The sequence below is a fragment of the Stegodyphus dumicola genome, chromosome 3 (assembly GCF_044657685.1).
Source record: "Stegodyphus dumicola isolate Sdum_Otavi_A_Nest chromosome 3, ASM4465768v1".
NCBI classification, from domain to species: domain Eukaryota; kingdom Metazoa; phylum Arthropoda; class Arachnida; order Araneae; family Eresidae; genus Stegodyphus; species Stegodyphus dumicola.
Window position 1 is genome coordinate 84,000,623 of NC_140770.1, and position 16,252 is coordinate 84,016,874.

Here is a 16,252-nt window from a genome sequence, read left to right on the forward strand (position 1 = left end):
GTTTGGACAAATCATCAATTTGAGCCTGTAACGCCACAATACCTGGACCTGGAGCCTGCACTGCGTGTATTTGCGCAGGAATGGCCAGTTCGTGAATTTTATCAGCGATTTCGGGAAGATTGTTAAGTGGCTCGCTACTGGCCGCTAAAATGGTTTGCATGTTAGATGGGAGTCTATTCGTCCATAATGTTTTAAAAATGTTATCCGTTAGGTTACCGGCGGCTAAGTCTGACATTTTAGATAGCAACTAAGAAGGCCTTATATCACTCAACTGTAAATCGTGCAACAGCTGCTTGATTTTAACTATCTCGGATTCTTCATAAACAGAAATTAATCTTTTTTTAAAGATTTGTATTTGTCCATCGCCGGTGGATTCAAAATTATTTCACGAGCTGATTGCAGTACCTCTGATTCTAACGCGGCGATCGCTGTATAAAATAGAGTTTCATCGACAGTAATGTAACTCAATTTAAACTGCGCATCCAATTGAATGAACCATAACGATGGGTCTCGGAGACAAAAAGGCGGTGGCTTAACTGCCACTCGCGCCAATTGTGAAGCAGCATCGTTGTCAACCACTTTAGATCAATCAAATATGCACAGTAATAATATGTATAGAAAAATAATATGTATATAGTGACACAGTTTCTTGGTACTTGAAATCAGAGAATTTGGTGGCTCAAATGCAGCAAATTATGACAGAAATACACTCATGTCCATAAATTAAGGATAATTCGGAGTCACGCGGAAATCGGAATCTAAAATAAATATATCACCTGTAAAATCACTACACACGTCTTCAAGAATCATATGCAAATTTCAGGAAGTAACCAGATGACACCGATGGTACGTCACAATGACGAGAGTGTAAGAGAGTGATATATAAGGAATACAGGCAAAGAAGTAAAATTGTTCGCAGGCGCTTTATAAGCATTTCAGTGCAATAACCGAATAGTTATGACACAAAGGACGCATTTGGATGATTTTTTACGTGGTAGAATTATCGGCCGTCTGGAATGTGGGCCTACCCAACTGGAAGTATCAGACGAACTTGGAATTGCCCAAAGTGTCATCTCCAGGCTTTGGCAATGATTCCAAGATGATGGTAATGTGAGTAGACGTTACAGCACAGGTCGCCCCAGAGTTACAACGACGCCGAATGAGGACCGGTATTTGGCAGTTACTGCCAAAAGAAACAGGCGGAGCACAGCCTCAGACCTGTCTCGTCAGCTCTCTTCAGCCACTGGTACGACAATTTCAAGGCAGACCGTGTACAGACGCTTAGGTCACATTGGTCTATATGCTCGTAGACCTGTCAGATGCGTTCCACTTACTGCAACTCACTGTCGCCTCCGGTTATCCTGGAGTAGAGAACATGCATTGTGGACACCGCAACAGTGGGCTTGTGTGATGTTTTCCGACGAGTACAGGTTTAGCTTGCAGTCTGATTCTCGCCGGACTTTCATATGGAAAGCTCCAGGTACCCGTTACCACCAAGAAAACATCATTGAACGACACCGTTACGGTGGTGCCGGAGTGCTCGTTTGGGGTGGAATTATTCTGGGTTCCAGAACTGACCTGCATTTTCAAATTGGAACCATGACAAGCCAAATCTATCGCAACTTCATTCTGGAACAACATGTACGTTTCTTTCGGGGCGCCATGGGCGCACAATTTGTGTTTATGGATGACAACGTCCGTCCTCACCGTGCAAACATCGTAAGTGAATGTTTTCAATGGAAGGATATCACCCGTATGGACTGGCCAGCATTCTCACCGGACTTGAATCCAGTAGAGCACGTGTGTGACATGCTTGGCCGACGAGTTGCAGCCCGTCAACCTCCTCCTACATGTCTACCGGAACTTCGGAGAGCATTGCTTTTTGAGTGGTGTAATATCCCCCAAGATCAGATCGATAATTTGATACTCAGCATGCCTAGGCGTTGTACGGACTGTATTGCATCGTCTGGGAGACATACAATGTATTAAAAAATCATACCAACCATGTAATATTGTTTTTTTTTTTTTTTTTTTTAATTTGCTCCAGGGAGAAAAAATCGCTATTTTTTTAATAATATTAAACATATAGCATCTTTTTTTGCTCTTTACCTTTTGTTTAATAAATAAGCTTTACAAATAAGTCAAATTTGTTTTGCTTCTAAGTCTTCCTTTGCCTGATTTTGCATTATCCTTAATTTATGGACATGAGTGTATATTGACTCATCGGAATGATCGGAATGCGGCACAACGCTTGAAATCACAGGTGAAATGTCTTACTTGCATCTCATCACACTGGATAACTTACTGGTGCTCAGAATTTTGACATATAAACTCCATATTCGTGCAATATTGAAGATTGCTACTCGTAATAAATACGGGTCACCAATTATGGTAGTACAATTTTTTTAGACAGATCGTTAAATAATTATAACAATTGAATAGAATAAATATTATTTTGGTTTTGGTTGATATGGGTTACCAGACTGGCAGAGTTGAGTTGTAGTAGGCAAGTTGCCACATATCTATTTATCTATAATGTATCGTTACTTTTAATTGTTTAAAAATTGTACTTTTTAAAAACACTTGTATAAATATGTAAAATAAATAACAGCTTTTTATCTAATTCTAGATCATCGTATGTCTGATTTTTTTCGCCGACACAGATGCATTTCCGAACCCAAGGCTAGTGTAGTTAGGTAGTGACTATTCTTAATATATTTTTGAGTATTTTATGGCAGATTTAGCATTTTATTATTATTTGCATTACTTTCCTATTACGAATATATTCTATACATTATATACTGAAAGTTTTTTTGGGGGGCGGGCGCCAAAAAGGTATTTTGCCCCGGGCGCCAGTTATGCTTGCTACGCCACTGAAGGACTGCACAACTTTTCTGAATATTTCACAATAACTCTCCCCTATCGCGAAAACGTTCCTCTGCTAAATATTTGTGTACTGCTTTGCGCAATCAACCTTGCTGCTGGATGAAATGCATGATAGTTGATCTTAAGAATTATTCTAGCTCAAAAATGCCTGGAAAGCCTAGATGGTAGGATTGGGGAGCATTTAGCAGATTTTTTTCCGGATCTTAATCCAGTCGAGTATCTATTTGCAGTGTGTCTTCTTTAGATGACTGGCTTCTGTTGCATATTCTCGAAGAAGTATACCAGAATGCCAGAATGCAATTTGTTACACTGACTTTTGAATTTTTGGAGAGAGGCCTAGATAATGTAAAATTTATAGAGTCAAGTTCTATTAAAACAACCGTCAATGGCTTTGATTGTTCTGTTATCATGCCTGTGGTGGGTGTTCCTTGAGCTGCCTTTTTTCGAGGTTACTATAAGTAATTTCTTTGGACGCATATCGTACTAGACTAGGACAAACATCCTTCTTTGGCTTTTGATATTGCAGTAGCCTTCTGTGTTATTGATGCGACTCATTTTTAGTGTTTGTGACTTATCTTTTGTATTACAGTGTAAAAATGTGCATCTTTATATAGTTCGACCGTCTCAAACGCACCCTTGGCTGGCATTCTGCCAAAACACATAGGCCTCGTCCAAAAGGGACATTATTACTTGCTGCGATGTGAAAGATCACGTGAAAACCTACGTAAAGAGAGAATTTGAATGCTCGAGGGAAAGAAAGTCCCCATCCTTCCATCCTATTTTGAAAATAATTCAGTCCGAATGGCACATGCGTTTTCGCGTTTATTGTCGTGGATGAGGTGGTCGAACTATATGAATAAAAACGCCTTTGAAATTTTATACTTAAAGGTTAATATATATTACATAATATGAAATATTGTATGAAAGCAAGTATTATAAATATATGATATTATTTGATATGATTATAATATAAATACATTTGAATTTAATAAATATTCTCTATTCCTATAAAGGTAATATAACTTTAAAATTTAATTAAGAAATTTTAATTGCAAAAATAAAAATAAAACTAATTATTGCTGCGAACTAATTTATAATATCATTTAAATTCTAAGAGCATATGTAAATTAAGTGCACGTATCTAAAACCATGAAAAGTATAATATTCCAAAAATTAATCTCAAAAATATTTTTAAGGAATTTCTGAGACCAAATTAAATTCATAAGTGAATAATTATTGAGCAGGCAGGAGACAGACTTATCATGAGAAAGTTGCCTCCAAACCTAACTCTTCAGTTACTCACTAACTCTTCAGTTAGTGTTTCATCATCCATATAGTAGGCAAGGTTAAAAGTAAAAATCAAAATCAAAACCAAATGTTGTGAATTACAAAAAAGAAAATTAAACTAGTAGTAATTTGAGAAATTTAGCAAGTAAAATATTAATTAAATGTCAATTAAGAGTAGAAAAACAATTTTTTTTAAAACATTTAAGTAATTTAGAAACTCTTGCCTATTGAAAACTTCCCCTAAACGAATTATGCATGTAAACCTAAAATAAACTGTATACATTCATCAAAATATAAAAAGAATTAAGAACATGCATATTATAATTATATTATAATATGTATTACACACTGTAAAATTTTATAATAATTATTTTGCTTATATGTTTATATATACATGAAGTTGTTAGTTTTCTGATAGTTCACTTCTGCTTAAGAAATTTTAAGTAGTTAAAGAGGTCTCAAACTGTGTTAGAAACCACTTTTGCATTTAAAGATTCCCTTTAGGTGGATTTAAGCTTATATTTATTTCTCCGTTATATTTATATCTATAATGACGGTAAAAAGTATGCTGCGATTTTCGCACCCTATATTATTTCAGAGATATTGTTAATCTTTTTGAATATTTTGCTGTTCTCTTTTATTAGGGTGAAAGTGGAGGTGATCTTTTCACGACAACTAAAGTAAGATTTTTTTTCTCTTTTTCTTTAGAATTTACTTAAGTCTATTACATGAAAGCAAGAAATGTGAAATACAGAATATGTTATGCTCTAGCTTCAATGCTTACTGAATTCTTTATAAATAATAAAATTCTCTGTTACAGTTTAATTCCAATATTAAAAAATATTTAATTTAATGTTTTTATGATGATTCTGATTGGAATAATTGAAATTAAATCGTTGTGCACTTTTATATATTTCTTTCCTGATCGTTTAACTCTTAGATTCGTAGAACAAATTTAAACTTTGTTTCTTATATTTCTCATTTATTTAAAGAATAATCTTGAAAGTATAAATATGCAAAATGTATTATACTAATATTAATTCAATATTAATGTAGCAATTAATTTTTGTAGTCATTAATTTTTGTAGTCATATTTGAAATTTTAATTATGCCTTTCCTAATCAAAAGGCAGAATTAAAGGACAACTTTTGAAGTTAATAAATTTCAGAAAACTGATTCTGTCACAATAATGTAAAGAGTTTTATGAAGTCAGTTTCAGCACTGAAGATGGGATGATTTTTGTAAATATAAAATCTGAATTTTTGCATGACTTCACACAGCAAAAGTGCCAATTTGTGAAATATTTAATATATTTGATAAGATAAATATAATATTTCCCATATGTTAGAGAACAAATTTGTTGAAGTTAGGAAATTTTTTCTGCCTATTACAAAATTACTCCGAAAATACCGGCCATCCCTAGACTGACTATCGACGTAGTGTTACAATAGCGATAGACAAATATCTCCCTAGATACAGATACAATGCTCCTAACCCACAGATATTCACCAAAACCAAAATATTAAGACCCTGTTCTTTTGCGCTTAAAGAAAATTTTATTATAAATACAATGAAGATATCTCAAAATTGTGTATTATATAAAGTTATACGGTAATACTCTCAAGTGTATGTAAATTTAGTCTTAGCTATGAAATTAAATAATGCTGTTGCGAAGAAAATATCTTCGAAAAGTAGAAGAAATATCATAATGAAAGTCTGTACGTTTATGGACCTTTTTTTCTTCTTAGAAGCAACTCATAACTGGCTTTCTCTTTAGTTCTTCTGAAAGACTTTTAGGTGCTCTTCGGATATCGGGGCCGGATCCAGAAATATATGCACGTGTGTGTATATATATATATGTATGTGCGAATGTATACACATGTACATATGTGTATACGTATAAACATGCGTACATAAACACATACCTTCATATATCCATTTCTGAATCCGATCCCGATAACAGAAGTAAACGATTTTTATTCTTACTGTAATTCTTGCTACTAGCTGCTTGATGAAATTTTCTTGAAGGGCGTTTATCATAACTTCGATTAAACCTTTTTTTTAAATACTTCTGAAACAATTCGCAGTTTCGCGTATTCTCTTCCGCGTAAAGTTAGAGCCTCTACAAGAAAGTTTTTGTTTTAGAATCCAGAAGATAGTCAAAGGTTAGCTCGGATCCCCTGAACCACGTAAACTTTTCTCCGAGTATGCTAAAACTGTGAGGTTATGGGAAATCCCATATATTACGACGAGAAATACGTTAGTGTGGTGACGTAATTGCAAAGCAGATATTACCTGTTTTGGTGATTAGTGGTTGCACATAGTGACCGTTATTAAATTTGCAACTGCTCCTATGAAAATATTTATTTCTCAAAATGTAGCGAGTTATGAGACATTCTATGCTGAAATTTTTAAAATATAATAAATGTCACAAATTAAATTTTATAAACTTAAAAAACTGATCCATCTACAGTACTGAAATTATCTTCATGAAATCATCTGTTTCAGCGGTTCTTAAAGATCTTCAAGACTCCTTTCGTATGGTGTTCTGTTTACCGTATCTTAACTATTAACTTTCAAGTCTATATTATTATATACCATGCAAAGTTATATTTAATGTTAAGTCCAAAAATATGCTGTCTTCCAAAAGTTAAGGATCAACTGCTTTTAGGGCATAATTTTGAAAGTGAACAGGACAAAAGTAGGAAAACTGGTATTAATTATAAACCATGCGTTTTAAAAGGTGTACACCTTATACTCTTGCAAAAAAAAATTAAAACTTCACTGTGAGAAAAAAACTAGCTTCTTGAGATATGCAGCAATTGCTTTCTTTCTTTGGAATAAATAAGAATAGTTTCGGCTACTACTATAGTAAGCTCTTCCCTCTCTATATTTTCGGTTAAAGTAGGAGTTCACATGCATGGATATAATCATGTATTTCGTAACCCACGTTGTAACCATATCAAGAAATCTGGTGAGAGAAACAAAGCAGCTACATTCCTTACTATATGATACCACACATTCTTTAACGGGTTTTGATCGGATGATCAAGCAGGTGTGTCCATTTACTCAATGACTATTTTCTTATGAAGGTATTGGTCACATGCGCTTTGGGAGGACGAAAGTTGTCTTCATTAAGAAAACGGAATCCCTCGTTGCAGCACAATGTGGTCTTGGATGTGTATTTTAGATGCTATCCCTATACATGTGATTCGGATAGATCGAAAGGAAAGATATGTAGAGTAGTGTGATCACCTTAACCGAATCTGCACAGCTGAGACCACAGCCGCCTTGAAAAGTGTCCCATTCCAGAATATTCGACTAGCCATATCATGTTCTTTGTTCTCTTCAAACCATAATATGACGTAAGAATACTTGCATACGTCCCTGAAGAGTACTGAGCGTCGATACTCGCTGGTTCAGGTGAAGAACTCTCTTGCCTGTTTCTGTCACTATGCTCTGTGCGAAGTAGTGAATGGAATATAAACAGCTGGTCTTTTGATAAACACTGCGCAGATGTCTTTTCACAGCAGAAGCAAAATTATTTTTCATCCTACTGCAAAATGATCAACAAAAACCTGAATCACCGTCATGTTTCATTGTAAGAGACAATAAGCGTTTACTAAAGATGTAAGTCATGAGTAGCTTTTGTAATTTTAACAGAGTACGTTCGCTCAAAAATTGATTCCATAGTCTATAAATGCCAAAAAGACACTACAGCTGACATTTTACCTTCCTGCCACTTCTGACGAACCCATCTGAATTAAGAAGCGGTATTTTCTATATGCTCATTCTGGTACAGAATGAGGCAAAAGACCACTTTGGGGTATGGCATCGAAAATTTCAACAGATTTTTAATGGATTTTCAAAGGGAATTCATATATATATATGAAATATCGTCATAAATCCTTGTCATTGGATTTAAGTAGTATTGCTACTACTACTTGCGTTTGCTAGTAGTATTTTTCTGTTGCATAGTTTTTTATATTAACTATAGCTGAGATCCTTAACATTTATTTTTGTAGTTCTATACCGGAAAAATCGCTTGTTCTTTGACTTTTGGAGAGTAATCTTTGGAAAGTTCGGTGTTAAGCCATCTTTCGCAATTGTATATTGTCTTGATATGTACCATGTAATTTGGAATTACATTTTTTGTAATAAAATTAAACCTCCTGGAGTCTGGACAGCATAGTTTAAGAACCGCTGCTCTGTTTTACCATGAGAAACTTCGTCATTGAGGGTACATACCTAGAATCAGTATTTAAGAAATATAAAACTTGTAAACTCAGTTTTGAGCCCGCTTTATATCATGGCAGTGTGTATATCCTCTGGTGGGAGGTAAAATTGAATGTGTCATGATTTGTGTGTTATTGAAAGTATACTAAAACTGTTTATAAACAAAAGCGCCTTTCTAGGGTGTAAAGCGCTCCGTAACTAGTCTACAAGGTGGAACGGTCGGCTTTGCCGAAGTGGTCGCCATGAAGGTCAGTCGAAAGCAAAACACCAAAATAACTGCACCCCACCTTCTCTTTCACCATTTGCACTAAAGGATTTGCACGAAACTTTTCCTGTTTTAGTGAATGAATGCTTCTTGCACACTTTCACAATTTAACACCCATTCTCGTTTCTTGCGCCAAGATGTGGTACAGTTATTCAGTGCTCATTTAATTTAGTACATGCAGAACTTAGCAAACAGTAATAGATGCATGTACCCAAATGCAACATGAATTGTAATTACAAATAAAATTTAGCGAAATCTTGTACGAAGAATGTTGTCTGTACCCAGATTATGTGCATAACACTTGTTAACAGTTTGATCGAAAAAGATGATGCTTCTTAAATTAGTAAAAAATTGTATATTGTGCCAAAACATTGCTTAAACTCCTGGGTAGTTTCACTGACCTTTCTTTTTTAAAAAACTTCTGCATGAATTCTTTGATATATATATATATATTTTATTTTATTTATGAAGAAAGTTCCCGTTGCTGCGCTTGCAAACGAAACGGCATGAATCTATGTAGAAAAACATGCCAATTAAATCTGTAAAAATTTAAGCAGCTAAATCAAATTTGACCTTTTTCTCTGTTCTCTTTCTCAAAGAAGAGAAATCGATGTCAGCGAAATCGGTAAAATTGAACATAAAAATAATGTTAATGAAGGAATGATTTTAAGTAATTTTACTTAGATAAGCAATTCGTAACCATAGTGTTCAATGTTCAAATTATGAAGCCTCTTCGTGGTGCTCGGTGTGCTAAATAAATAAATTTATATACACTTTTCACAAAGAAAAATGGGACATTTCTATATCTCCCGTTCTACTGGACCGATTGTCGAAATTTAAATTGAGTTTTTCATGTTTCGAAAGCGCGACTTAGGATATATACTAGATTTATATATAGTAGTATTCTAACACAGGTATTTTGACACAAAATCGGAACTTTTCTGAAATAATACACCAGTTGTTTTTTTTTTATTTCAATTCTAAGACTCAAATTATGCCTGGATATTAAATTGTGTAATTTGTGGGGAGAAATTTATAGAGAAATTTAAAAATTTACCTTGGCGCATTTTTTTCAGTTTGCGCCAGGAATAATTCACTTGGCAAACTTCTCAATTTATGGCAACCTATTTTCCGTTCCTTATTTTCATTGTACACGATCGGAAAAGTCATCTTTCATACTTTCAAATAATTTAAACCACATTTGGCGTTATTGTCGCTTATAAGGAATATGCCAAATTTAAAAACGCGCCAAAATGTAAATTCGCATATATCTTAGGAAATTTTAAATAAAGGACTCTAATTATTTGCATTTGTGTTTAGAAATACATCTACTTTAAGATAGATGGTGGTAAAACTTTTATAGATTATAATTCAAAATTGTTTTCGAAAAATTTATAAAAATTATTTAAAAATACATATTTTTTAAATCAATCATAAAGATGGGCGGATTTAATTTGGAATGTACATTTCGAATTGTGAAAAGAAGAATCAAATAAGTTTAATATAAAAAGAGATATTCACAAATATATACTAAATTCAATTAACATAAAAGGAGCTAAAATTTTAAAATCTAATTTTTTAAAAACTACTCGCGCGATTTAAACAAAACTTGGTACTTTGACGTAATTTGAGTCGTAGAATCGAAATATGGAAAAAAAAGTGGTATATTATTTCAGAAGAAGTCAGATTTTGTGTCAAAATACTTATGTTAGAATATATATAAATCTGATATTTATCTTAAGTCGCGCTTTCGAGACATGGAAAACACAAATTAAATTTCGACAATCAGTCCAGTAGAACGGGAAATATAGAACTGCACCTTATTTTTTTTTTTTTTTTTTTTTTTTTTTTTTTTTTTTTGTGTGTGTGTGTGTGTGTCTGCAAGAGGCACATCATCCTTCAGGTCACTTTAGTTTGAAAAAATAAAGGTGCTTTTATACGAAGTAATTACCTAGGCTCGTACGATTTTTCATTTGACAGCTGATGAGAATAACTGCTTATTGCAATACATTGAATGAGTGTCACCACATCTTGCGCAAGTTTTGAGCACTTTTACTAGCACTTGTGCACCCTCTGGAAAAGATAGAAATGACATAGATTGCTATTTAGTATCTCGTTAGCTAATCTAACATGTTAGTTTACCAACATTAGTGAATACTCATCCCGTTTTTGCAATTTGTAACATACCTAATAGAATTGTTTCTAATAGAAATGTTTTCTACAAAACTGTGTTTTTAAATGTGTGGCAGTAGCCTTTAATCTGTGTTTTTCTGTTTTACTACTAATGTATCTTTTCAGTATTGAGTTTTAAGTATTGTCGCAGAGTGATAAAAACAATCGTAATAGTTTTAAATGTTTAATTTATGCAGCATAATTTTTAGTTATAGTTTCGTACTGTTCCATTTTGTATTTATAATAAATTTATATTTGCTAAGAGAGAATTTGTGACACATAAAACATATTTCTTCTTTATATTGTTTAAAATCTATAATTTCATTTGTTTCCTGAACAGCTCTAAACATATGCATTAAATTAAAATTAAGATTTCATTCATATCATAGTCATTACAAAAAGACAATGGAAAATGAAGAGATAGCGGAAGCTCCTTCCCGCTGTTTAGTATATGACTTGTTAAAATTGAAGTAAAAGTTGCATTCACGATGGCCAAATCGTCGCTATAATATAAACACATAAAAGGCGAGGGTTTTGTAATAAAAGAAGCGTCTTTTTAAAATTATTAATATTACTTTTCATTTTTAATATGTTCAGTTTTGACTTAAGCACGACTTTTTTGTGTAATCTGAGTTGATCTAGCTATGCATGCTTATGCACTTTACATAACAAAAATACATAATTTTATTTCCTTTTCATTACTAATACAAAGGACGTTCAATAAGCTTTAAATCTAATAGCCTTGCTTGAGCTAAATGTCAAAAATAACATTTTTACATTCCTATGTCATTTCCGTAGACTTCAATCAGTTAGGCATCGAATTCCAGTAGGAAAAAAATTATCACAATAGTGAAACCATTTTTTGATCGTTTCGGGTTACGTATCGTTATTGTAAAGCAATCAGATACTCTGCTGCAATTTTTGAAAACTAATCCACAGTGTGCAAACAAAACAGAAAAAGTATTGACATTTTTCAAAACATGACTCAGGATGTTCTGAGTGCTCTGTGGTTTGTGTAGAGTAAATAAATTCATCGCGAACTGAGAACTGACCCAACTTCCTGCTTCCTGCTTACCACATCACTTACCCAACTTCCTGCAAACCACATCACGTAACTTCTGTAACAAGATGATTACGAAGAATTACTGACTACGATCCGATATTTGAAAGCATAGTGAAAAGACCCAGAACGATTCATCGTAATGCAAAGTGGTGGCTCATCAGCCAAGGGATTCTGTAATGGACTCTTTTTTTCCAAGTCGTAATTATGTTATTCAAGGACTATCACGAAACGTTTACTTCTCCCCATATTCATCGATTTGCACTTATTATTATATTTTTTCTCAAGCTCATTTATCCTTCAACTCTTTTGCATTTCAAGTATCTAGAATGTATATATTACTTTATACGTTTCCTGCTAGATTAATTTAGATTTGAATAGATAATTATGTCATTTTTTATGCGTATTAACCTTGTGCTCTTCGCATCGTATATTGTGCTTTTGTATTCAGACACTTAACCAGACGTGAGTCATTCACTTAGTTCCATAGACTTAAGGAACATTTCAAATTTTAGTGCTAAACTAATATATCTGCAAGCGCATATGATATGTGCTCTACATGCTCTACAGGTCAACTCGGAAGTTCTGCTTTCCGCTTTTTGGCGACATGTTACAGTGTTACTTTAATATTAACGCCAACGCCTTAGGATTAACCATACATCGCTTAGAATATCCACAGAATTGACGCTGTGGTCGGACGGCAAACGTTAGCAAACAAGAATTACTGCGAGCAATTATCTCAGACAGTGGGTCTAAATTTCAACTAGTTCTATATTCACAGATGTCAAGTTTGATGAATACAGCGCACACCGTTTAGCACTCTGAGAAACCTGAGCTTCTTTTATGGATATATTGTCATATAGAGGTGACACTTTTCTACTGAGTTCGACACGCCTTTATGCCGTCTTAGAGTTGGACTCTTATAGTTAATATCTTTAATCATAATGTTAGATTTCATCATCAATTAGCAGCGCACTCTCTTCATCTTAAGAAATAGTGACCCAGATCTTTTCAACAGAAATCTGTGTTCTGAATTTGTGAGAGAATAATTCTCGAGAACTGTCAACCTGGCTTTTCTTCATTTTTAGTCTATTCTTCATTCTAGGTATCCATCTGGTGCATACATTGTATATGCCCAACCTTTCATGCAAGACTTTTCTTACCTACTCGATAATGATTCCTGTTGCTATCGCAATCTGAGGAACTGTCACTTGTCGATTTTCCATTGGGTATTTTTTTACTTATGTATATATTTTCTACTGATCACGTCAACGCGTTGCAGTCTTGTCTAGGGTCATCTCTGAGGAACACTTTCCCATGCAAAACCTTGCTGCCCACGTTTTGATGGCAGCATTGTAAAGTGGTCTGTTACTACAGATTACAACTGCAGGTTCCTGATTATCTGATGGCATAATGTCATCTTTTATCAAGAACTAACGAACAGTGTATAATCCTTACCATATTAATATTTATAATATTCTCTGATATCAACCTTTCACGAAACTTAACAATTATTACAGAAAATATTTCAACAATATTTGATAACGTATCGTAAACAACAGCTGATAATTTATCAAAAGTTCTTTAAAAATCCTTCTCAAAAATCTTATGATAAGTATCATCGATCCTTGCATTTGTTCATTTTCTTATGAAAATGTTGGCCCAATTATTTCACCGTGTTTCGTCTTTCCACAAGTATCACATCATAGTTAGGCTTAAGGCTTATTGAACGAATTCCGTAGTTACGAGATTCCGTAGTTCCGTAGATACAATTCGTATATTTGACAGTAAAAAGTCATCATGTATAACATAATTAACCTACGAGCTATAATTTTCATTTGACTAACATAATACTTTACGCTTTGTGTGTTAATATTTGTGTGTGGCATTTTTTGACTGTTCCAGGGACTTGCCAGCCTTGGTATGACTTTAGCCCCTGGTGATTTGCTTTTACTAAAAGTAAGTTTCTGTCTACATCAAAAGTAACATATTAACTTGCCTTCTGTAAGAACACTTAATAAGTGTGTACTATGTGAAGCTTTGCATGTTAATAAAATATTTATAGTTATTCTACTGTAACAAAATTTAAACTGACGTTAGAAACGTTCATAGCGGGATCTTTCAAACGTTTTGAGCCGTTATGCATTATATTATCATGCCATTTACTGCATGAAAGGTTTGGAAGATTTTGCAAATGCTACATAAGATTTTTTTATCTTTTTCGTGGTTTGACAAATACCCAGCTTTCAGAATCTAGCCGTTTGATGAGATTCAAAATCTTTAATTTATCATTCAATCTGTAATAACTGTATAGTTAAAAAAATAGCGATTTAAAAACTAAAAATTCACTTTTATAAATTCACTTTAATAATTTAAATCTTTGTTATATTCTTTAAATAAAAATTTAAAGATATTTAAAGATAAAATCTTATCATTACAGATTAAATGATTTCAATATCATATACCATTTAATTTGATATTTATATATTTAATATGTATTATGTCTAACCGATAAATATGAATATTTATGGCTTTCATTTTTCAAACATAAAGGTATGTCATATAAAAATTGGGTTTTGTTTCGGGACCTGTTTTGAGTGAGACGCCCTGTACATATGGTTAACTTAACGCAGCGGAAAGATTCCGCGAATACGTTTCTAACGTTAAAACTATTTTAAGAATTAGATGGACATTAGAAATAGAGTTGTTAAATGTTTTAATTTAGAAAAAGTTTCTTATTACATCATACGTAAAAGATGTGTTTAACATATATATGTCTCTTCAGAGAGATTTTGAACATGGTATGCAGCATAAGTATTCATTTTTTAAGCCAATTGTTTTTCTATAAAAGAATAGTTTTCATTAACTTACATCTAATATAGGGAGAACCTGGTGTTCCTGGCCCTCCTGGGCCTCCAGGCCCTCCAGGACCTACAGGATTGCCTGGGTTTGATGGAAGAGTCGGTTTACCAGGTGAACCAGTAAGTAATGTCATATTGTAATATAATTTGATTCAAAAAGTGTGTAAACATTAAAAATTGCTGATTTTTAATGTAAACAATGAATTATAAAATACACATTACTAAGGGAAGAGTCATGAATTTTAAAACAACAAATACTCAGTAATAAACATATATTACGATACATTCAACAAAACCTTTAGCGTTCCCAGAAAAATTTCTAGGGGGATGGCAAATATTGGAAACTGGTAATTATATAAATGTATTTTTATTCAGCGTTTAATTTGAGGATTTTCAAAGTAAATTATAGAATGCAGTATTGTATCAAAACAGAAATATATGTATTATACATCTGAAAAGGCAGTTTACTATATTTCGAAGGGAAGGATATGTGTCCCATTTGTTTACCTTGAAGTACCCCGTGTAAGAAATAAATATGCTACACAGCATCGAATCAATGGCTAAACACTGATCAAAGGTAGATCGATGCGGTACGTAGGCATTTTCATCGTTTTCCTAGAGTGAAATATGAATTTGACTCAATTTTCCATTGAAAGTCCTCTGTCCGGTCCTTCTCTTAGGGTAGCAAACTCCAAGTATGCCATATTCGATTAAATACAACATACAAGCCGGTATACAATAAATCTACAAAGCGTAAAGGGAAAATTATAAGTGCCATTAGGTTATTTTCCTGTCCTTAAATTTTAAAATCTGTTTATGATATGTCACAATGATTAAGTAATATTTGTTTTATTTTTAAGGGACCACCAGGTGAACTGGGATCTTCCGGCCCTCCAGGACCTGTTGTAAGTTCTATTTTTTTCCTTTTGAGATCAGGCAATTCTTAGATTAGACGAGAAAGTACAGATAGTGTAATTTTATGAAGATCTCTCTAAATAATAAATAAATATATAATAATTCAACTTCTTATTTAACATTAGTAATTTCAACATTTTTCATTAAGAAATGTTCTATAAATAATAAATTATTTGATAAATATTTAAATAGCACTAGAAAAGCTTATTTTGCAGTTTAAGGATTTGTTGTATTTTATGTAAGCAAACAGAGAGAGAAATTTATAATTCATTATGCAGTAATGTTTGCAAGATTGCATGCAGCATAAGATACTCTTTCTTATCGAACTGTTCTAGAGTGTATGCAGTGAGTTTAGCCTAAAACTTCAAGCTCGAAATCAAGGATGCGGATTCAACTGCAGCATAAGGTGTGTGTATTGTCTTTTCATATTCTTCGCGGGCGTAATGTACGAGTAAGTCGCCTTTTTGCGCACTTTGTTCAGTGTTCTTGGTGTTAAGATAACTAAATGACCAGCAGATTCAGGCATTCCCTGGAATGCTCAAAGAGAAAAGGCCGAGTCTTAAATAAAAG

At 33.3% G+C, this 16,252-nt stretch overlaps 1 protein-coding gene across 1 annotated transcript in view; it reads left to right on the top strand.

Moving 5' to 3' along the window:
- LOC118193495 (uncharacterized) overlaps positions 1–16,252 on the top strand; it is a 111,044-nt gene that overhangs the window by 12,092 nt on the left and 82,700 nt on the right. Inside the window, exons 6-9 of the mRNA XM_085812433.1 lie at positions 4,818–4,853; positions 13,812–13,865; positions 14,789–14,887; positions 15,628–15,672. Of these exons, the coding sequence (XP_085668559.1) occupies positions 4,818–4,853; positions 13,812–13,865; positions 14,789–14,887; positions 15,628–15,672 (234 nt within the window). The remainder of the gene's footprint in view (positions 1–4,817; positions 4,854–13,811; positions 13,866–14,788; positions 14,888–15,627; positions 15,673–16,252) is intronic.